Genomic DNA, 24,285 nt, shown 5'->3' with positions numbered 1-24,285 from the left:
TCCAGGCGAAATCATTACAGCGGAGAAGTACTGTCAGCAAATGGATGAAATGCATAAGAAACTCCGACAACAATAACCAGCATTGGTCAATAGAAAAGGACCAATTCTTCTTCAAAACCAAGCTTGGCCGCACGTCGCACAACTGACCCTGCAGAAGTTGAAGTTACCAACCCGGCTGAAACCAGCACTGGATCTGAGTACAAATGCCTTGTTTTCATAAGTTTTGAATTAAAATCTTCCACCAAACCTTAGTCACAATTTATATTCCTAACAGTAGCTAAATGATAACTGAGTTATTTTACTAAATTCTTTGTTATAGTTAAAGTAATTGAAAGAAACACAGAGCATCTCAAAATAAATACAGTAACGAAAGGGTTAACATTCAGATCACTCAGCCAAATGTGATGCCTATTTATTGACATTCCTTTGAATTAATCATTAATTATCTTGTAACTTTGGGAATTCAATGACATGATTGTTTATTTCTAGAATAACACTGTAAGGTAAGTGTGAGAGGCCAGATCGGGCCAGTTTCAGCATAAAACTGTTAGAATATTCTGGCTGGATATGGCTGGTAAAAGGTAAATCCTCTATGTATATATAGATTCTATCGTTGGTTCCTGATCGTATTGTTGTTTAGTCACAGGTTAGCCCTTAGCAGATCTATGACTGGATGTATTCCAGATGTGATCATCCCATTGTTTCTTTCTTTTTATGTGCAGGAAACCCAGGACTACATTTTTAAGTTGGTAGGATGTTATTTGAAGAAGATTTGGTTGCTGTTTCTACCAGACTAAGCAGCTAAGTAATGGCCTTCTTGTCGGCTTAAATAATGGTGTTGTCATCTATAGGGGTGGTGACAATGAAAGCAGTATGCTTCAGCAATACAGGAATGGAAATGATGTGGGCAATGGATATAGCAATCCTTATGATGATGACTAGTGATGATGATGATGGTTGTAGTGGTGATGATGATGGTGATGCTGATGGTGGTAGTGATTGAAATGGAAGTACTGAAGTTGGTGAGGGTAGTGGTGAGAGTAGTGATGGTAGTAGCTTATTTGTGCTAAAATGAAGAACTCCCAAAACATTCTTGTCCAGGCACTTCCTTCTCCACCTACACTTAGCATCTCTGTCTCCACCCCCCTCTCACTGCTACCATGTCTGGCCTCTGTCTTCATCCCACCACCAACAGAAATTCTCTGGTAGAAGGTTCCTTCCAGTCAAAAGGGTGGAGAAAGCAAAGAGGAACAAGGGAGGAGCAACATTCCAGGGTGGGGTGGGGGGTAAATAACACGAAACATGAGTGTGGTGGTGGTGTCAGACTGGTGTGGAATCAATCCCATTCTCACCTGCTGACTATTTCTTATCATTTCCATTCTATCTCTGAGGCTCAGAGTTTTAATGGCAAGTGATGATGATGATGATGATAATGATGATGACAATGAGGCTGATCATGACGTGTGTGTGTGTGTGTGTGTGTGTGTGTGTGTATGAGAGAGAGGTAGTAGGGAAGGAATGGAAAAAGGATGGAATTAGCATAAATGGAAAGGTGTAAGGAAATTCAGAATGACAGAGGGAGATAGGGGTGGGGGGATACCGCCTAAGGTGGATAGTGAATAAGAAGAGACAGATATATAGATAAAAAGATAAATAGACAGAGAGAGAAAGAGGATGCAATAAGACAGAAATACAGAAAGGAGAAAGAGAAATACACACACACACACACACATATATATATATATATATATATATATATATACACACACATGCACATACATATATATATTTTGTATATATATATATATATTTATATATGCACACAAACACACACACACACACATATATATATATATATATATATATATATATATATATATATAGAGAGAGAGAGAGAGAGAGAGAGAGAGAGGTCTGACAAATCTTGCTCAAAATACTCACCAAATGTGTGAGGGAAACATAACAGATTAGCAATCTCTCTTGGGGTAAAGAAACGTAGCTTTAGTTTCCGTACAACATTAAATTCCTCCTCGCTCCACTGCTTACGGTTTTTTAGCTGCTGTGTCTTCATTTTCAAGTCATAGGCATCTTTTACCGACTGAAGTTTTAGAAAAACAAATAATTATCATGTTGAATTCATTCAATGATTCACTGGTTTCTTTCTTGAAATTCATTCAAGCCATAACTGAGCGTGCAAAGGTAGTGTTCATGTTTGTAAGGTAGGTAGAAAGATATAATAGAATTCCTCCAATAAGTACTGACTATTGGTATTACTATGAGCCAATGAAGAAGTTCCTAAGAGATCATTTGACTGGCTAGAAGCAACAGCCAAATCTATCATATAACATACCCTTACAACATCTCAGATGTTAAGGGTATGTTGTTATCCCTGAGCTATGCACATTGCCGAGTAATGTAACTCCAAAGACCCATTGGAGGAACCTCATTTCATATGTACACACTATGCACTGGATAACTTGACTGTGGGTTTCTGACAGACTCCAAAGAGGTGGAGGGATAGAATACTGCACTAGCAGACAGCTGGCATTTATTTTCTTTTGTTACATTTATTCAAACATTTATTCAAACCCCGAAGAATCCCTCTCAACACATGGCTATGATGTTCCACCGCTACTCCTGCTCATGATCAGAGTTGCACTTATTGTCAACCATTAAAAAACATGCTCAAGTGGTTAAGGTCACTCATGCAACTGACCAGTAAATCTGTGGTATTGAGCAGAATATTTGGTATAATGATATTTCTGCTTCAGCAACTCAGTGCTGAATCTGTCTAAAATGTAATGGGAAATAGGTCAGTTTCAAAACACTAATGTCCATGTCACAAAAGCAAAGTTTGAAGGGAATAGTAGTCATTTCCTTTGATTTATAGATAAAAACAAATAGGAAATAACACTTAATTGACAAAATAAAAACCAAACATTTTTGTTACACCTCTGTTCCATTTTTAGAAATAATACATTTCAAAATCTCTCAGAGAGATCTATGCAGTAGTGATACGATGAAGTAGTTGTATGCTGTCAACTTAATGTGACAGTCCCCTGAAGGGAATAATACTACTGTTGGTTAGACCTAGGAAGCTACACCGCTTTGTGTTGGCCTTGACACATTTCCTGTGTCCTTATGTTTACAAGAGGTGCTTGTCTCCCCCTTGTAAACATAAGGACACAGGAAATGTGTCAAGGCCGACAGGAAGCGGTGCAGCTTCCTAGGTCTAACCAACAGTAGTATTATTCCCTTCAGGGGACTGTCACATTAAGTTGACAGCATACAACTACCTTTGTTCCATGTTTATATCTATTTCCATAAGTGCTTCTTTTTTAAAAACTTCAAAGTAACGACTGTGTAATACCAGTGTAACACCGAAAACCTTGTTGAAATAAACTTTGAATGACTCAGTGTTAAAGGAAGAGTTCTAGATGGAACCATTTCGAAAATACTTACTTGGCCATCTGTGGACATTTGAATAATGGAACCAGAACCTTCAATATAGTGACCATACCTAATAGAAACAAATAGACGATCATGATGATTATAATAATAATAATAATAATAATAATAATAATAATAATAATAATAACAATTTCTTTTATTTGCTACCAGGGCAAAGGATGAGGTGGGACAGTACAAAGACAGACATCAAATGTGGTGGGTTTACGCATAATGAAATGAAAGGAAAAATATATATGTATAAATGTATAGAAAATATAGACAGTATACAATAAGATATTGAAGAGAAGCATATGTAGTATACCATAGTAAAAATATAATAAAATTAAATATAAAAAAAAAATAATGATAATGGTAATAATAATAATAATAATAATAATAATCCTTTCTACTTCCAATGAGCTAACAATTCTGCAAGCTTGCCGCCAAATAATAATGATAATAATAATAATAATAATAATAATAATAATAATAATAATAGTGGTGGTGGTGGTGGTGGTGGTGATGATGATGATGATGATGATGATGATATAACTGACATGAGTATTCCCTGTGATCATAATATAGCGGCGAAAGAATTTGACAAGATCAGTAAATATAAAGACTTCCTAATAGAAATTGAAAAAATGTGGCACCTCAAGGTGACTACTGTACCAGTGATTGTAGGATCTCTAGGAATGATAAAAAAAGGTACTGAAACCTATTTGAAAATGATACCAGGCTTACCATCCCTACAAGAAGTGCAAGAAATCGTGTTAACTGGAACGACTTATGTACTGAGAAGAGCATTATCGCTGTGAAAACAACATCCATTCATGATTTTTTTTTTTTTTTTAAATACATATTTTACCCGTGAATTTGCGAGTGTAAACTGGGAATGCATACAACGAGTTTCTCTGCCCTAGGTGTGCGGAAAACACTCGGCGAGAAATGGAAGAAAATTTGAAGAAAGAAGAAAAAGAAACAACATAATAATAATAATAAAAATAATAATATTAATAATGATAACAGAATGTAAAACTTTACCTTTTTGTGAAGCAGACACTCTTACGTAAATGAGGACAGACAATATCTAAAATTACAAACAAAGAAAAGTACTTTTCTGGCACTAAAAACTGGTCATAATATTCTTTTGATTGATTAGTTTCTAAGAAATCATTAAGTGCCTTGCAGTTAGGGTAAGAAATACCATTTTCAAACTCTTCTTGGTGTAGGATTGTACTATATTTGTTATAATAGTCCAAAAAATCTCTAATTTCTTCTTTTTCAGTTTTACAAGTCTGTAAGCAGTTGATGTCTTTGTCTTGTGACAGGCAAGTGGTTTCACCACAGTCTTCAGAAGGTTCTATGTGATGTAGCCATTGTTTAGAGCAAGCTGGTAACTCTTCCTGCACCTGAAATGAAACAAAGAATTCATGAAAACTTCATTTTCTTAACACTTTAGCATTTATACTGGCCATATCTAACCAAAATAATCTACCTGTTTTATCTTTAAACCAACCAGATCTGACCTATCACACTCACCCTACAATATCATTCTGAATGTAAACAATCATGTCATTGAAATCTCAAAGCTATAAGGTAATGCATGACTAATTCAAATCAATGTGAATAAATAAGCATTACATTTTACAGAAAAATCTTAATGCTAAAGGGTTAAAAATGTCATTTACAGACCACAGTTAAATGGGTTATTGACTAAATGAAGGCAGCCATTTTATGCCTGCTTCCCCTGCTGGCATGGGTTAGACTGTTCATCATGGTCTGAGTCATCTCTCATTGGGAGCTATAGCTCCCAAAGACCAGATACTCACATGTCATTTGACGTGATTTCAATGGTTAATCGACCACCCCGTTTAACTGCACCATCTAACAGAACCCATTTAGCTGCAAGCAAAGAGGAGGGAGAAGAAAACAGTCAATTATATCGATACCAGTACTTGACTGCCATATATCTTACACCCACCCTCCATACCAAATAACAAAAGGCAAGGTCAACATCAGTGAGTATTGAACTCAGACCGTTAAGGGTTATAACTAAATAGTACAAGGCATTTTTAGCTGATGCTATAATGAGTCTGTTAATCACCAGCCTTAATCAAAGAATATTGATGCCAATGTTCAAAAGAAGAGTGAAAAGCTTTCAAAAGAAAATTATACTTACTTCATCTGTTAAATCGAAATAAAACTTTCCTGGATGTTTTTTTGCTATGAGATAATATCGTGCTCGACTATTTGGGATACCAAACTGTAGTGGGGTGAATATGAACTCCTGCAGAACAGAAAGATTGAGAGGAGAGTGGATCATTTACATCATCATCATCATCATTCAGTCTTTTAAATCCAAGTTTTGTCCAGGTGGCTGGATCTATCTCAATCTCATAGCAACCGAGGTAGGCAGGTGCCGCCAACCCCAACCTTTGGGCTAGCTGGTGCCTATTCTCTCCTTTGCTATCATGAGGCTTTTTTGGAGCTGGATTTCCTATGAGGAGCATGCCCTTTCTTACCCCCAACCAAGTTTCTAGACATGAGTGGTCCCAGGACCAAAGCCTCTATCAAGATTTTTAAGAAATGTGGTAGAAAACTAGCCCAGGAAAGCAGGGATTGCTACTTCCTGAGACCCTTTTGGAGCCCCCCCCCCACCACCTACCTATAGTTGGAATTTACAAAAATACAAAAGACGAAGACAGGTGTGTAAACAACAAACAGGTGTATTAGTTTAACGCTCGAGAAGGTAAGAAAGTCTTTTATGTTTCAAGCCCACACTCTTCAACAGAAAGCAACATGAGGAAATAAACAGAGAGAGAATAAAAAAAGCTTTAATGGCTAGCGGTCAATCATGGCGATGGCCGGACAGAGGTAGTCAGACAGGAGAGCTAGGAAGAAGGGGAGATAATAAAGTAGTGGTAATCCCAAAATGAAGGTGTGCGTACGTGTGTATGTGAGAGCATATATATGCATGTAGATAGGGGCTGGTGACCTTGATGTGTGGGTGTGTGGATGATGGTATGGGTGCTGGGAAGTGGTCAGTGCTAGTGTGTGCAGAGTGGTGTGATGTGGTGTGGGTGGTGGTGTGGTGCTGGGAAGTGGTCAGTGCTAGTGTGTGCAGGGTGGTGCAATGTAGTGTGATGGTGTAGTGTGGTGGTGTGGTGTGGTGTGGTGATGTGTGGTGTGTTGGTGTAGTGATGTGTGATATGCTGTGTTGTGGTGTGTGGTGTGGTGTGGTGTGGTGCAGTGTGGCATGATGTGGTGTGGTATATAATCAAATGAATAATAGCAGACAATGGATAATTGTCAGCTCATTACAGCTGTTTCTTATGCGAGAACACTACTTCATTGCAAAAAACCATAATCATCAGATGAAACATAGTTTCAAAAACAAAAACAAAAATATCCCAAGAATACAGCAGGGATGTGGCTGAAGTCTGTCAAGGCTTATTGCGCTAAATACCCAGAGGGTTGTTGTTCTCTGCGTACACAACTGGGATATCCTATTTGATACTTAGCAACCGTAGGCAGTGACCACAGGTTTATCTAACCCTACCTGGTGCATATCTCTTCAAGTACCCAATTCTATCTGAATCCTTAATATTATTATTATTGAGTAAGAGAGCAGTGCATGCCATCAAAGTGACACTGGGGTAAAATACACGAAGCCCAATATACCCATCATGACTACCTGTCTGATAAGGTACACCAGGCACATGCATCACAACCATATGTGCGCAACATGGTGATCTCATATCTATTATAATAATTATTATTATTATGATTATTATTATATATCTTTTTATCTTTTACTTTTTACTTGTTTCGGTGATTAGACTGTAAGAATTTTTAGTCAAATGAATCAACCCCAGTCCTCATCTTATTCTATTGGCCTCTTTTGCTGAACCTCTAAGTTATGAGGATGTAAACACACCAACACCAGTTGTCAAGTTGTGTATGTGTGTGTTTTGTTGACATCCCATAACAGCTGTAAATGAGAGTCAACATCATACAAACAGGGTTGTTTGTTCCCAATCTTCCATGATAAACATGTCTGGTTATAGGGAAATATTACCTTGCTTGAAAAGGGATGAGGGTTGGTGACAGAAAAGGGCCATAAAATGTCTATTTCTGGAACCTCTGTCCAACCCAAGCAAGCATAGAAAAGTGGACATTATGCTGCTGTTGCTGCTGATGACATCAAGTTAATGAGATGCTTAACGATTTTTGAGACATACCCACATGAGATTGGTCTTTGGTTCTACAATACACACTTCCGATCACAATCTCTTGCTTAACTCTTTAGCACCTGAACAGGCCATATCCAGCCTAAATATCCTGCCTGTTTTATATTCAAAATTCAAAAAGGCAGGATCCAGCCTCTCACACCTACCCTACAATTATTCTAAAAATACACAATCACATCAAAATCTCAAAGCTATGATGTAATACATGATTAATTCAAAACCATGTGAATAAATAAACATTACATTTGAAAGAATAATCTGAATGCTAAAGAGTTTAAGATGATAACGTTGGATCAGAGGGGGATCTGTTCATTATTACTAGCAACTTGAGTGACCACACACAGAGGCTGCATTGCTGACTTGCGATGAAAGTTGCTATTGTTTCAGGTTAATTTATGCTCAAAGTAAACAGCTTAATAAAATCAAAGGTATTTTTACTAAATTCATTATTTTCAAAATTAATTGAAACAAAGGCAGTGTGGTAACAAAAGGGTGAGGTTATAACCACTTCTAGCAAAAGTGTATTGCTCAGCATTGCTTATAGGGTTATGGTACTTATCTATATCTAGATAAATGAAGAATTTTAACAGTTAAGAGTCTTGGCCAAGTAGGGACATGGCATAATACGGCATGGGCGGTAAGATGTTAACTATGGACTCTTTGATTGACAGTTTAGCACCATACAGATTGATTTGGTAGCTTGTGGCTTTCAAAAGATGCAGTCAATCTTCAAGAAAAAGGAATGAAGATGTATATATATAATAATAATAATAATAATAATAATAATAATAATATTAGGGATAAAAATCCAAATTTACAGGTAAAAACTCAATTAAATTCAATCTATTAAAAATTAAAATTAAATTAAGTTTCACAGTATAAAATATATATATATAGTTTTAGGGAAAAGAAACAATGTTTATGAACTCATCGATGAAAATCCACTAACATATAGAAAAATTAATAAGTAAAAGCATAATAAATAAGTATAATATAATACAAAGTAAATATCATAAGATAATGATATATATATGTATACATATATATATAAAGGGTAAAGACCCCTTTTAGTCATGAATAACCATGGGATTGCACCTAGATAATTCCCCATTGAGGCACAAATCCGAGCAAGGTGATTTATGGAAGACCAACAGCCGTCCATACATACCAGCATCCTCACTCCACATCACTGATGTTATCCAAGGGAAAGGCAAAGGGTGACACAGCTTGGCACCAGTGATGCTGCAACTCATTTCTACAGCTGAGTGAAGTGAACTAGAGCAATGTGAAAGAAAGTGTCTTGCTTAAGAACACAACACAACACGGTCTAGGAATCGAATATATATATACACACACATATATATAATACAAATGATATATGAGCATATGCATGTATACATACATATATGTACATACCTACATCTACAGGTATATATAGATGCATATCTGGGTACAGGACGTCAAACAACGTGGACAAAAAAGGAACGGGAACATAAATAAAGCACAAAAAAACGGACTTTTTTTGCCGATAACAGAATAAACACATAGGAAACCAGACAAGCCAGTTATGGAACTTTTCCTTCATCAACTGCCTAAGAGGTGGCAACTAAATTTTTGTTGCATGTTAATATGCTATGATCAAACTTAATATCAATGTTATGTATTCAAGTCTCAGACTGTTGTAACTTTAATAAACATTTTTTTCTGTCAAATGACTTTGTGGACACCTTGAGGAGTAGATGGACAACCAACAACTGAAGAAGGGTCGTTTTTTATGTTACTTGTCCTGTTTTTCATTTGTTTCTTTCGTTGTTTATGTATTCAACTCTTTGGTTTTCGTATTTCTTGTTGTTTACAGTTTGTGATGTTTTGTACCCATATATGCATATATATTTGTGTATGTGTGTTCATATATATATATATACATATTATTTATATTATTATATATTTATATATATATATAAGTAAAGAAGGAAAAAAAAAACACCATAAAGATATATTCTTTGTTGAAAATTGCCAGTGACTAAAATTATAAAAAAATTGATCAAATATTATCATAGAAAATAAACAAAAACAACAATAATAACAACAACAGCAATAAATTATTATTACAATTATTATTATTATCATCATCATCATTATTATTATTATTATTATTACTATTATTATTATTATTATTACTATTATTATTATCATTATTATTATTATTATTATCATTATCAATGTTGTTGAAACAAGAGCTCACCTGATATTTGTAATTACAGGCCTTGAGAGTCTTCAGAAAAAGGTGTCTTGTCTCTGACACTTCAAACCCTTTGACATTTTCCAGCAGAATGAACGAGGGTGGACACTTCATCCTGGAATAGGTGAAGGATTAATATTAACGACAAAGAAAGTTGGCATCTGAGAGAAAGAGTTCTAATTAAGGTTTGCACCAGTGGATCAGACAGATTCCTTTGGCAATTATTAGAATTAAAAAGAAGAAAAAAAAAAAAGATTATTTTTTTAATCGTACAAGAAATTGCATCAGATGAGAGAGAAATAGCCATGAATGTGGTGACGAAGGAAGAGAATAAATAACAGAAGTATTAACAATAGCAACAGCTGTAGTAGTAGTAGTAGTAGTAGTAGCAGCAGCAGCAGCAGTTGTAGTAGTGGTGGTGGTGGTGGTGTTAGTAGTAGTGGTGGTGATGATGTTAGTAGTAGTGTGGTGGTGTTATTTGTAGTAGTGGTGGTGATGGCATTAGTAGTAGTGGTGGGGTCATTGGCATTAGTAGCAGTAGTAGTGGTAGTAGCAGTGGTGGTGGTTATAGCGTTAGTAGTAGTAGTAGCAGTGGTGGTAATGGTGTTGGTAGTAGTAGTAGTAGTAACTGAGCAGAAACATTGTTCTACTTGTGGTGTGTTCAATGTAGCAGCTAAGAGTTATGAAGTTTACAACTTTTAAGACAACAATCATATTCATAAATCACATTAACCCTCAGTAGCTTATTCATTAGTTTAATCCCATGAGTGACAGAAGCATATTTGTTACATTATCTTCAGCATATATGTAGGTGTCTGTCTGCCTGCTTCTCTCTAGACCAGTAATTCTCAACCAGGGTCCATATGGGTCTATGTAAGACTTTTGGGGGTTCACATAACAAAAAAAATAAATTGGGGATCCATAAGAGCATTTTAAAGGTCCCTGAAAAAAAAAAATCATGCTTTAGATGTATCTATTGGTATGGATTGCAAGAAACAGCTAGGCTTCATTCTCTAACATTTTACATGGTTTAACTTACACAAGCGAACATGTGTAAAACAAAATCGAAATTTTGAAAGAAGTGTCTATAAAACTAGCATTTAAACTTTGTATGGCTGTGGAGGTCCACCAGAATAAAATAGTAATCAAAGGGGTTCATAGATAGAAAAAGTAGTGGAGAACTCCTGCTCTAGATGGTATAAGCTTCACCATTCGTGCTAAAAAAATCTTGTTCAAAATCTTCAAAGTCAACATGGAGCTTGAAGTTCATGGAGAAGACAGACTCGAGCATTCATGCAGACTGGGTTATACAGTATACAATCTTCCAATGACACTGAAAAACTTTGACGTTCCATTAAGGTGGAACTTAATGATAAGGCAGAGTTTTCACAAAGGGATCAAACTAACACACCATGACAAAAGGCTGTATGTGTTGTGTCCCTTGGAGAACAGCACTTGCTGTACAGTAGTTACTGGAGTGAAGTAAACCCATTGCTTATTTCCCAAACAGGCAGAGATCAGAAATCAGATAACTTCATATTCTGGGTACTGTATGTTTTGAGTGTTTCATGTTTGTATAGTACATTAAATTTATTCCCCTATTTCAATGATATTGCAGTCTACTTTCTTTCTCATACACGTGCTTAATCTTATTATGTATATAGGTGCAGGTGTGGCTGTGTAGTAAGAAGTTTGCTTCCCAACCACATGGTTTTTGGGTTCAGTCCTCCCGCATGACATCTTGGGCAAGTGTCTTTCACCATATTCCAGGCTGACCAAAGCCTTGTGGGTTGATTTGGTAGACAGACACTGAAAGAAGCCTGTCGTGTGTATACACAAACGCACACACACATATATATGTAAATATCTATGTATGTGTGTCTTTCTGTTTGTGTTTGTCCACCCTCTCCCATGCCACTTGGCAACAGGTGTTGGTGTGTTTATGTCCCTGTAACTTAGCAGTTCAGCAAAGAGACTGATAGAATAAGTACCAGGCTAAAAGAAAAAGAAAATCATAAGTACTGGGGTTGATTTGTTTGACTAAAAATTCTTCAATGCGGTGCCCCAGCATGGTCGCAGTCTAATGACAGAAACAGGGAAAAAGATAAAAGGTTTATATATTTCATCATATTGAACCATCGTTTTTTCTCTCTCCGCATTTTTTATCGCTCTCTCTCCATTTTTTTCCCTCTCAATCCTTTCTGTCAAAGGGCATATGCTCGAAGCATCAAAGATTTTTCCATTCTTCCTAAGTGTCAAACTAATATGCTTGTTTGTTGTTCCTACATTTGTCTTTATCCTTTGTCTTCTGTAAAATTGAACCATGTATGTATGTGTGTGTGTGTGTGTGTGTGTGTGTGTGTGTGCACGCGCATGTGAAGGGGTGTGGCCCAGTGGTTAGGTTATTGCATTCATGATTACTTGATCATGGGTTTAATTTCCAGACTAGGCAATACAATGTGCTCTCGAGCAAAACACTTCATTTCACATTGCTGCAGTCCGCCTTTTGATCAGGGAGGAATGTTGATCCCCTCACTTAGCCAACGCGGTGGCATCATGCAAAGACCAGAACAAAGCATTGTGACTGGTGATGTGTAACAATATCTGACAGTCAGGTCTTTCACATGATGTATATATATAACAAAGATGTATTTGCATAGCAAGTGTTTTGATCGGCAATCACTTACTGAAACTAAAGCAGTTGCAGCTGGAAGATGTAACACACAAAAACAGATGAAACACACAAAAACTGTCAACTTCACTTAAACATCTATTTGTAACACTGTGTCAAAATTTTCTTCGTTCAAAACTGTGACCAGTTCACTGACAAAAGATACAGCAAAATGTTTTACTAGTGAACAAGGTTGCAGTTTTGAACAATGAAAAGTCTGACACTAAATTACAAATGGGTGTTTAACTGAAGTTAATTGTTTCTGTATGTTTCTGAATTGCTAACTTGTGTCTTCCATACTACAATCGCTAAACATACACACACACATATATATATACACACACATACAGAAGTTGAGGAGTTTAGGTCAAGTTAACCCAAGCTAATAGGTATGCAGTCTGAGTGGTCCAAATTGACAAGCCATTAGAATCCCAGTTCAAACAGGGGCTGGAGCAGAAGCTGTAGTAGCACAAATGTCCAGGTGGGAGAGAACTGGCAATCAGTATCTTACCTTTGAGTCCCTAGAAGTAAGTTGAATAAGAGCAAAACAATTAATCAAGGCAGGACTATGGCATTTAAATTTGTTTAGTTTAATTTAAGAGAGTTAATGCTAAAGCAATGTAGGTAGAATTAATAGATATAGTCTCTTACAGCTGCTTCTGGGATATCCCAGGTACTGGATTATCCTATTGATCCAAGGTTCCATATACTGGGTATTCCGCCATCGGAGAAATATAAGAAATATAAGCAGGAAATTATAGGCAGGAACATTTGTTGTAGAAAAATGCGTAGCACAGCAGAAAGTTCATGGCTTTGTTATTGATTATTGTGTTTTGGAAGATAGGGGGGGGGGTATTCAGACCCACATGAAAGGGTTCTTCCTAATGTACATTCCTAGGTAAGTCTATTGTTCAAAATAAAGGTTGAGTAATGTATCCAGTGGAGAGAAGCAAAAAAATAGTGCTAAGCAGTTTGGAAGTCCATGTGACGTGTGTGTGTGTGTGTGTGTGTGTGTTTAGTACAGGGGTCACCAAATTATGGCCAGTGGGCCGGATCTGTCCTGCAAGGTTATTTCATCCAGCCTGCCACTGCACTGTACCTTTTGTGTAAATACCTGTAATGGGAGTTCATTTGCCTCTGGTATGGCATCAGTTCTTGGAACAACTTATGTCTGTGAGCAAACATTTTCAAAAATGAAGTATGTGAAGTCAACACATCAAACGAGGTTGACTGATGAACATTTGAAAGTAATTCTCTCGGTTGTATGCAGCAATTCCAAAGCAAATACTGATTATATCTGAAAAGCTAGACACCAGTTCCACAAGTCTCACTAACCTCTTTTGCTGCTCAGTTTGTAAGATCTGGATATGTGCACACTGCATGTGATTTGACTATTTTATTGTTAATGTTGCCTTCTTTGATAACTTTTTGGTTGTCTTTATTTTTTGTGTATTCACTGTGTTGTATTGAACAAAATGGGTATATGGACCATGCTTGTCAATCACTCAGTTATTTGGCCCACCATGAAAAGTTTGGTGACCCTTGGTTTAGGAAAACAAAAGAACTTAATATTTCACTTCATATAAATATTTCTTTTTCTTATCTTTAAACAAGCAGAAAGTTACAAAAGTGACCCAAATGTCAAAAGCACAAAACTTTCTGCCAATTAAAAAACAATAATAATAATAACATATATATATTCATATATGTGAGTGTGTGTGTGTGTATGTGTGTGCTGTTAGTCTATGAATCTTTTATTGTAGATGCAAAGGGCTTATTTCTTAATGGCCTCTGCAAATTATCGCCTATAAACAACAAGACTAATGAAATGACTATAATTGGGCTCTATGAATGCCTTTTCAAGTGTCTCTTATCTGCTTCAATGAATGCCTCAACAAAAGTAAATGCTTTATCCAGCAATGCAGCTTTGGAAACATATTAATGATGAGTGATTTCAACTTAACCTGTATTGATTGGTTCATAAATTGATTGACACTAGACATTTGCATATCAATCCCAAATCAAACAGAAGTAAAAATATTCTTTTCTATTCTTGGCACAAGGCCTGAAATTTTGGGGGGAGGGGGCCAGTTGATTAGATCAACCTCAGTATGCAACTGGTACTTAATTTATCGACCCTGAAAGGATAAAAGACAAAGTCGACTATGGCAGAATTTGAACTCAGAATGTAAAGACAGACGAAATACCGCTAAGCATTTTGCCTGGCGTGCTAACATTTCTGCTAGCTTGCTGCCTTCAGAAGTAAAAATATTGTTTAACTTCATGGGTGACTTTTTTTCTTCCCTATCTCAGCTATAGGCATGGCTGTGTGGAAAGAAGTTTGCTTCCCAACAACATGGTTTCAGGTTCAGTCCCACCGTGTCATATCTTGGGCAAGTGTCTTATACTATAACCCTGGGAAGCCAAAGCCTTTTGAGTGAATTTGGTAGACAGAAAACTGAAAGAAGCCTATTGTGTATGTGTATATATAATATATCTATGTGTGTATGTGTTTATCCCCCACCGACTCTTGACAACCAGTGTTGGTTTGCTTACATTCTTGTAACTTAGTGGTTCGGCAAAAAGAGACTGATAGAATAAGTACCAGTCTTAAAAGATAAGTACTGGATCAATTTGTTCAACTAAGCCCTTCAAGGCAGTATCCCAGCATGGCCACAGTCCAATCAGAGAGACAAGTAAAAAATAAACCATAAAAGGAATGGCTGTGTGGTAAGTAGCTTGCTTACCAACCACTTGGTTCTGGGTTCAGTCCCACTGCGTGGCATCTTGGGCAAATGTCTTCTACTATAGCCTTGAGCCAACCAAAACCTTGTGAGTGGATTTGGTAGACGGAAACTGAAAAAGAAGCCCGTCACATATATGTATATGTATATATATATATATATGTGTGTGTGTGTGTGTGTGTATGTATGTATGTATGTATGTGTGTATATGTTTGTGTGTCTGTGTTTGTCCCTCCAACATTGCTTGACAACCGATGGTGGTGTGTTTACGTTCCCGTAACTTAGCGGTTCGGCAAAAGACCCCAATAGAATAAGTACTAGGCTTACAAAGAATAAGTCCTGGGGTCGATTTGCTTGACTAAAGGCGGTGCTCCAGAATGGCCGCAGTCAAATGACCGAAACAAGTAAAAGAGCAAAGAGTATATATGTATGTGTATATGTTTATTCCTCACCACAGCTTGACAACTGGTGTTAGTTCGTTTATGTCCCCATAACTTAGAAGTTCAGCAAAAAAGACCAGTAGATTAAATATCAGACATAAAAGGATAAGTACTGGGGTTGATTCATTTAGCTAAAAAAATTTTCAAGGCTGTACCCCAGCATGGCCAGAACCCAATGGCTAAAACAAATAAAGATAAGAGATGATGTTGAGTGAATGGGACACAACAAAAGTGATGCAGACCCAGTATTAAGCAACCATAAGATACCAGTTTTAGAAATTCTCTTCTCATACCATGCTATGGTTTCTTTGCAATTTTAGCTTTCAACACTCAAGATTTAAGCCTAACACTCCATCCAGCTCACTCATGTGACACTGTGGATGTACAGAAAGCAAACTGGAGTATAAATAAGCATGACGTATCACTTGTCAACTGGTCTTTCACACTCACTTCCCCACTTTCGGAAGCATCTTGGCAGATATCTGAAGATACATTTGCCAGCAACATATGCTCAAACCACAACCCATTTTACAACAAAAATAGATGCAGGAGAGAGGGTGAAAGAGAGAGAGAGAGAGACTCGTTTAGAAAATGAAAAGTAAACAAAAATTTTAGAAAAAAATCGACAAATCAAGCTGATAAAGACATTGCCAACAGCAACAAGTTTGGCAGAAAACAGAACACTTCAATCAAAAAATTATCATATCCAGAACAGTATGATGTCTATTATTAAGAATCAAAAGCCTACCAAGGTAGACTAGGCCATCAAGAGAAAATTAGACATCATCTCAAAATATTCTACTCTTTTGCCAAAAAGCAGAGAGCAGATGTTTTATCCATTGGTCCAATGATTGAAAGAGTACAATGTTTTTTCATAATGATGTCAAAGAAATGGGGGGAGATTCTGTAGAAGCAACAGTGCCCCCTTTTTAACTGGTCCCAGTGCAGCTGATTTAAATGATTTTCAGGAGAAATAAGTAAGTAGTCTCGAGATCTAGGACTCATAGAACTGGTTGCTTGGTTTCGATGGCGAATGAGTGACCGACATCAGTCATAACACTCTCCACTCTGAAAAGGAAGTTAGTCCAGTGCAGCATTACTCATATAACTGAGTGGACTGGAGCAATGTGAAATGAAGTATTTTGTGCTAGAACACAGATGCACTCCCCACCGAAACCACAATCTTGTAAGTACAACACCCTAACCACTAAACTACAGTATTAATAAATCATCAAGGTTGACATTTCATGGCTTCTGCAGAGAAGGGGTGGAACCCCCAAAAGTTGTGAAACCAGACAGCTATGTTAGCAACAACAACACACACACACACACATATGCATACAAGGGGGTACCCAAAAGAAACCAGAATTTTGCCATATTATTTCATTCACTTAGTTTTACATGTTTACACTTTTGTCACCTTCAAAGTATTCTCCGTTTGAAGCAATGCATCAGTCCAGATGCATTTTCGACTGTTCAAAGCAGTGCTGGAACTCTTGCAAAGTGATACCTTTTAATGCTTCTGTCATTTTTTTTCTTCACGTCTTCCATATCTGCAAAACGTTTTCCTTTAAGGACTATTTTTCATTCGGGAGAACAAAAAAAAGTTGCAAGGAGCAAGATGGGGTGAATAGAGAGGGTGGGTAAATGGGATCATGACATTTTTTGGTCAAAAACTGTCTCACACTCAAGGCAGTGTTGCAGGTGCTTTGTCGTGATGGAACCACCACTCTCTACCTTGCCACAAGTTGGGGCGTTTTCATCTCACCGTGTCTCGCAAATGCTTCAGAACTTCCAAGTAAAATGTCTGGTTAACAGTTTGACCAGGGGGAACAAATTCTGTGTGGACAATCCCTTTCGTATCGATGAAACAATTCAGCACCACATGGCAGTATGACCTCACTCGATGCCACTGGTCAGCAGACTGATGCCTGATGGTCACATCAAGTGGCTTCTAGCAGTGGAAGTTATTTGTTTACTGCTCACAAGGGGCTATATGCAGAGGGGACAAACAAGGACAGACAAATGGATTAAGTTGATTATATCGACCCCAGTGCATAACTGGTACTTATTTAATTGACCCCGAAAGGATGAAAGGCAAAGTCGACCTCGGCGGAATTTGAACTCAGAACGTAACGGCAGACGAAATACTGCTAAGCATTTTGCCTGGCGTGCTAACGTTTCTGCCAGCTCACCACCTTCTAGCAGTGGAAGTCTGAACTACAACTGGCTTGCCCCACAAAGAATGTTTTTGGTTACTTTTGGGTACCCAAAGTATATTATTACTGCTCTATACTCAGCTAACACTTTGTTCTGAAACATACATATATTGAGTGCTACACCAGATTATTAGTCTCACAATGTCTGAGCAAAATACACACACACACACAATAAATACACATACACACACATACATACATGCATACATACATACATACATACACACACATATATAAGAAGAAAAATGCAGTTATAAAACCCAGTAAAAAGAAAAGCATAACTTACTTTTGAAGGCAATCAAGAAAATGTAAAAAAGATCTAGTTCGGCTGTCCTTAGTGTCAAGTCTTTTGCCAACCCTTGTAAATGGTTGGCACGGCGGACTCATAAGAACCACGTTAAAGTCTAAATGATCTAACCAATCAGCAGTCAAACCCTGCAAATAAAGAAATAGAAAATTTTAAAGATGTCATAATTCTTTGTCCTATAATTTGTTTACAGCCAAAATTTCTGGCTATTGCAGTAGGTGACTACAATACAAGAAAAGAGAAACATTTTAACCCTTCTGCATTCAGATTTTGTCTGTCAAATGTAATTTGAATTAATCATGAGTTATTTTGTAGCTTCAAGATTTTGATGATGTAATTGTAGTTGTGTCCAGCAATGGTGGCATATACAAGGCATCTGTGCTGGTGACATGCAAACGGTACCTGATACACTCTATGGAGTGGTTGGTGTAAAGAAAGGCATCCAACTGTAGCAACCAAACCAAAACAGACTGGAGCCTGGTGCTGTTCTCTGGCTTACTAGTTCCAGTTAAACTGTCTAACCCATGCCGGCATGGAAGACACATGCTGAATGATGATGATGATGATAAATGCTTATTTTTAGAATGATATTGTGGGGTTGGTATGAGAAGCCAGATCTGGTCAGTTTAAATGCCAAAGTGTTAAGGATGCTGTTAGTGTAATTGGGAAGAAAAGACTTTTGTGATAGTTTAAAATGTGGGGAGTGAAGCCTATATCCAAAAAATTTGATGGCTGCATAAACATTGACTGTGAAGGACCTGTGGAGAGCCTCCTCCTCCTGCTCCTCCACTTCTTTCAATGTTCATTTTCCATGCTGGCATGTGTTGGACGGTTTGACCAAAGCTGGGGAGCTGCACCAAGTTCCAGTCTGATTTGGTATTGTTTCTATGGCTAGATGCCCTTCCTAACACCAACCACTTTACATAGTGTGCTGGGTGCTGTCATGAGCATTTTTATGTAGTATTGGCACAAAAGTTATGAGGAGCTTTGGTTGACGGAGACTGAAGGAAGCCCATTACCATCATCATCATTATTATCTAATATTTGTCTTCCTTACTGGACTGCGCTGAGCTCCAATGTCTGCCTTGGTATGGTTTCTACATCTAGATGCCTTTCTTAATACCAGAGTGTACTGTGTTCTTTTTCAAGACATTGGCTCAAAGTGTGGTTGTCAAGTAACTTGCAAGACAAAGCGAGAGAGAGTGTGTATGCGCTGCATGCATGCATGTCCCCTTATTTGACATCAGACAATAGTTTTAGATGAGCATCACTATTATACAAACAGAATCCCTTGTTTCCGATCTTCCTTGGAAACAAAGTAAGGGTTGGTAACAAGGTTATCCGGCCACAGAAAATCTGCCTCAACCAATTCCATTTGAGCTATGCAAGCATGAAAAAGTTGACATAAAAAACAATAATGAAGTGGCAGAGTATTCCATAGACAGAAGTACTCTTAACATAATTCTCAGTCAGTGTTGGTGTCACAGTGGATGTGATTAGACAGGTCTTTTGAATTACAGGTACCACCCATCAAACAGGATCTAGATCAGTGGTTCTCAACTGGGGGTCTATGTGGCCTTTGATGGCACAACAGAATAGTAAACTGGGAATCGACAATAATATTCTAAGAGCCCCTGAAAAAATGTTGCTTTAGATATATGCATTGCAAGAAATAGCTAGGTCTTTTTCTCTAACATTTTACGAACTCCAACCTTCACAAGTTAAAGTGTGAAAAACAAAATAAGAATTTTGAAAGAAATTTCTTTAAAACTAGTTTTTAAACACTGAGTGGCTATGAGGGTCCACCAGAATAAAATGGTAATCAAAGGGTCCATAGATAAAAAATGGGTGAGAACCTCTGTTCTAGACAGTTATGTCAACTGCATGTGGTCACCTGAGTTGCTAGAAACAGTAGCCACATCTCCCTCAAATCACACTCACACCACCTTAAATAAAGAAAGGAAACATTTAGCAAAGTGTCTTTTATTCATATCCTGGCAAAAAGTTGGGATGATCAAGGTTGGAATGCATCTGGTCATAGGTCTGCTCAGTCAAGTTGATGTAGGTGTAAATGACATTGAGAACAACTCAAATTTATTTATGAGGCATGGGTTGATTTGAAACTGTGACAGAAGACATTTCAATGAAGGTACCATGCACTGTGATTGAACCCAGTACTTCATGGTTGCAAAGCAAAGTTCTTAACCATTCAGCCATATCTGCAGGCTTGTTTAATAATCTGAGCCAATATGGAGAAAGGAATGTTACAATGATGATGATGATGATAGTGGTGGTGGACATAGTGATGATAATGATAATAACGATGATGATAATGATTATGGTGGTGATGATGATGATGGTAGCAGTGGTGTTAATGTTGATGATGATGATGGTGGTGGTGGTCTTGATGATGATGGTGATGATGATAATGATGATCATGATGTTGGTTGTGGTATTGAAGATGATGATTATAATTTTTTTAAGGATCTGTAGTTAGTTGTAACACTAGAGTATTGAACCTGCAATCTAAGATTCTACAGATGATGTCCCATTTCCGGTACTGATTTGTATGTGACAAAGTCATCTTGAACTAAACCAACAGAGAATTGATCTACTAACTGAAAAGTTGTTGGTTCTTATTAATTATACTATCAGCAGAAATGTACCATATCCATAAGATTTGTAATTAACTCTTATGTTACTATATTTCTAATGAAATACATTACCTTCATTGCAATTAATTTTGAAAATAATGAAGAATTTAATAAAACAACTGTCACTAATAACCCTTTCATCAAAATATATCTGTTGAAATACGCTACCTTTATTTCAATTATGACAATAACGAAGAACTTAGTAAAAAAAACCAAAAATACTTGCCATTATTAATTAACCCTTTCGTCTCAATATTTCCAATGAAATACATGACAGTTTCTTTTTCGATTAATTTTGAAGATAACAAAGAAGTTGGTAAAATAATTTTGTCGTTATTAATCTTTTCACTACCACTACTTTCATCTCAATTTTGAGAACATTGAAGAATTCAGTAAAGTAATATTATAGTTAACGAGCCGGTTGGTGTTTGGTAGAAAAATTAGCATGAAATTTTGATAGAAGACTTTAAGAAAATCACTATAACTCTTTTAGCATTCAGATTATTCTAGCATATGTAATGCTTCTTTATTCATGTTATTTTGAATTAATCATGAATTATTTCATAGCTTCAAGATTTTGATGATGTAATTGTTTATTTTTAGAATTACATTGTAGGCTCTGTATGAGAAGCAGGATCTGGCTGGTTTGAAGAGATAACACTGGTAGAATATTTGGGCCGGATAAGGCTGGTTTAAATGCTAAAGGGTTAAAAATGGATTTTGATTAGTATCACAGAACCAGGGGTTGTCTCAAGCTGGTTGGTATGGAAAGGGCTAAGCTGGTGTTTGGCATGTAAATTAACAGAATTCTGAGAGATGGTCTTTAATACAGGAAGTTTGTATCATGAAACCAAGGTCAGTCTTAGACAGGCTGGTATCAAAATAAAAGGTAATGGTAAAGTTACCTTCTCGAGTTGTATCGACTCACAAGGGCTGGTTTTCCAGCTTCATGTCATATATATTCCCCACCGGGACAGGACAGCAGATACTCATAGGACTTATTCATTTTTGTCAGCTGAGTGGACTGGAGCAACGTGAAATGAAATGTTTTGCTCAAGAACTCAACATGTCGCCCAGTCCAGGAATTGAAACCACAATCTTACGATCATGAGTCCAACACTCTAACCACTAAGCCACACACCTCCACTGGTATCAAAATGGTTAAGGACCTCAAAGAAGGTTAGGCAGAAAATAGGAACGGTATGTTTGTGAGACAGTAGTTTGAAAATATACATAGGTGCAGGTGTGGCTGCATGGTGAGAAGCTTGCTTCTCAACCACATGGTTTGGGGTTCAGTTCCACTGTGTGACACCTTGGGTAGGCAAGTGTTTTCTACTATAGTCTTGGGCTGGCCAAAGCCTTGTGAATGGATCTGGTACATGGAAATTGAAAGAAACCTGTTGTATACATGTATAAATATATCCATGTGTGTATGTCTTTGAATCTGTGTTTGCCCTCCCCACCATTGCTTGACAACCAGTGCTGGTGTGTTTACATCTTTGTAACTTAGCAGTTTGGCAAAAGAGACCAACAGAATAAGTACCAGGCTTTAAAAAAATAAGTACTCATGTCAATGTATTGACATAAGGTAGTGCCCCAGCATGGCTGCAATCCAATGACTGAAACAAATAAAAGATAACAGTTAAAATATTTAAAAAAAGGGATATTACTTACTTCAATGCCAGTCTCTAGAAGATTTGTGTGTGGGAAATTGTAGGAGTAAATCTTATTGGCCACAGGGTTGATGTCAATAGCGGCAACAACTTCATGAGGGATATTACTTTCTGTAAGAAATTATAGCAGAGATATGAACTGTAAACATATTAATATATTAATGCATCACATACAGTGAATGGCTGAGAGAACTGATACCATACACACACAAGCACACACATATAAATGCATACGTTACTCACATAACTCATTTGTTCATACACATATACATACACTTGTATGCACATACACATACAAAAAATACATACATTACATACAAACAATAAATACTTTATATATATTAGCAACAGAGGCAGTATTAATACCAAAAGGTAATATTTATCCCCACTTAATCATGGATGTTCTGTTAGAACAAACTATACTGTGGAAGATACCATGAGAGAAAGTCTCATATAGGCTTCTGGTGCAGAAAGCACTCTTGTTAATATCGCTAATGGGGAGATAAACCCCTGCAATCTCCAGCGCTAAGACCACCAGATCACATGATTTTGACCTTCCTCGGTCTTGTCAATGATGGACACTCAGCCAGTTGAGGTAGCAGTGACTCATCTCCCAGTCAGTGATATATAGAATAACAGTGCTAGGACAGGTGCTGGTATTGAGGTTAGCCAGTGAGCTCGTTAAAAAGTATATACTAGCAACAGAAACAGCACTGATACTAAGGGGTAATTACATACATTATATATATGAGGGAGTGCTGAAAAGTTCCTGGTTTTGGGTAAAGCAAAATAGAGGAGGACCAGTTAACTATGATTTTATTCAACATATTTCCCTCTCAGATTCACACACATATTGCAGTGGTCCTTCGGTTTTTCTAAGCCCTGTAAAAGAACTTGGGAGGTTGGGCCTCCAGTCAGGCCTTTTGCAATATCCTTAAAGCCAGGAACTTTTTAGCACCCTTTCATATATACACACACACACTATGCATGTCCACCACGGGGTGATTTCTGGGAGACAGTAACTGTGTCCACAGAATTAGTCTACCAATGTCATATAAACATGTTTGTGTGTATAAGTGTGTGTGTGTGTGTGTGTGTGTGTGTATGTCTGTTGGGTGTACACATGATTGTTATATGTGTTATGTGTTTGTTTAGTGTGTATAAGGGTGGGCTGAAAAGTTCATAGGCTGACTATGAAGGAGTGATGCTTGAGCTGTGAAATCTTGCATGCATTAATTTCCACTCTTCTTATTAATAAAGGCATAGTTTCTTTCCAGGTACTGACATCTAGCTGTTCAAAGAACACTTCAGAAGTAACCAGTAGTGACTTCTCTTGAAAATTGACAAAATTTGGCATTGTCGTGTTATGAAGTACCGGCAGAAAAAGACTTTAGACCCCAAAGGTATTTATGCTGCATGGTTGCTACATTAGGAAATGATGCTCCAGTTTTATCAAAAGCGTAAAAGTGAGCAACTGAATTTAGGAGTGGAAGGGAGACTTGAAGACGACCCAAGATCTGAATGTCCTGCAACTGCTACCACAAAGGAAAATATTGTCGTGTTCACCACATGCTAATGAATGACAGGCGATTGATTAAAAAACAAACAACCAATGCTATTTTCATATCCTGT

At 37.2% G+C, this 24,285-nt stretch overlaps 1 protein-coding gene across 3 annotated transcripts in view; it reads right to left on the bottom strand.

The window, feature by feature from the left end:
• Nucleotides 1-24,285, bottom strand: part of LOC106871816 (tRNA (cytosine(38)-C(5))-methyltransferase) — a 68,428-nt gene that overhangs the window by 11,293 nt on the left and 32,850 nt on the right. For 2 of the 3 annotated variants that reach the window (XM_052969693.2, XM_052969692.2), the window contains exons 2-8: nt 22,655-22,764; nt 18,306-18,454; nt 9,949-10,060; nt 5,633-5,740; nt 4,495-4,862; nt 3,463-3,520; nt 1,942-2,098 (exon numbers count right to left, since the gene is read on the bottom strand). In XM_052969693.2, coding sequence (XP_052825653.1) covers nt 1,942-2,098; nt 3,463-3,520; nt 4,495-4,862; nt 5,633-5,740; nt 9,949-10,060; nt 18,306-18,406 — 904 coding nt within the window. In that variant the 5' untranslated portion in view covers nt 18,407-18,454; nt 22,655-22,764. The remainder of the gene's footprint in view (nt 1-1,941; nt 2,099-3,462; nt 3,521-4,494; nt 4,863-5,632; nt 5,741-9,948; nt 10,061-18,305; nt 18,455-22,654; nt 22,765-24,285) is intronic. The other variant, XM_089355325.1, reaches the window with a different exon arrangement.

Source organism: Octopus bimaculoides, chromosome 7 (genome assembly GCF_046866305.1).
Source record: "Octopus bimaculoides isolate indiv1 chromosome 7, ASM4686630v1, whole genome shotgun sequence".
NCBI lineage: Eukaryota > Metazoa > Mollusca > Cephalopoda > Octopoda > Octopodidae > Octopus > Octopus bimaculoides.
Note: the sequence above shows the minus strand (reverse complement) of the source record. Positions and strands in the feature narration are given on the sequence as shown.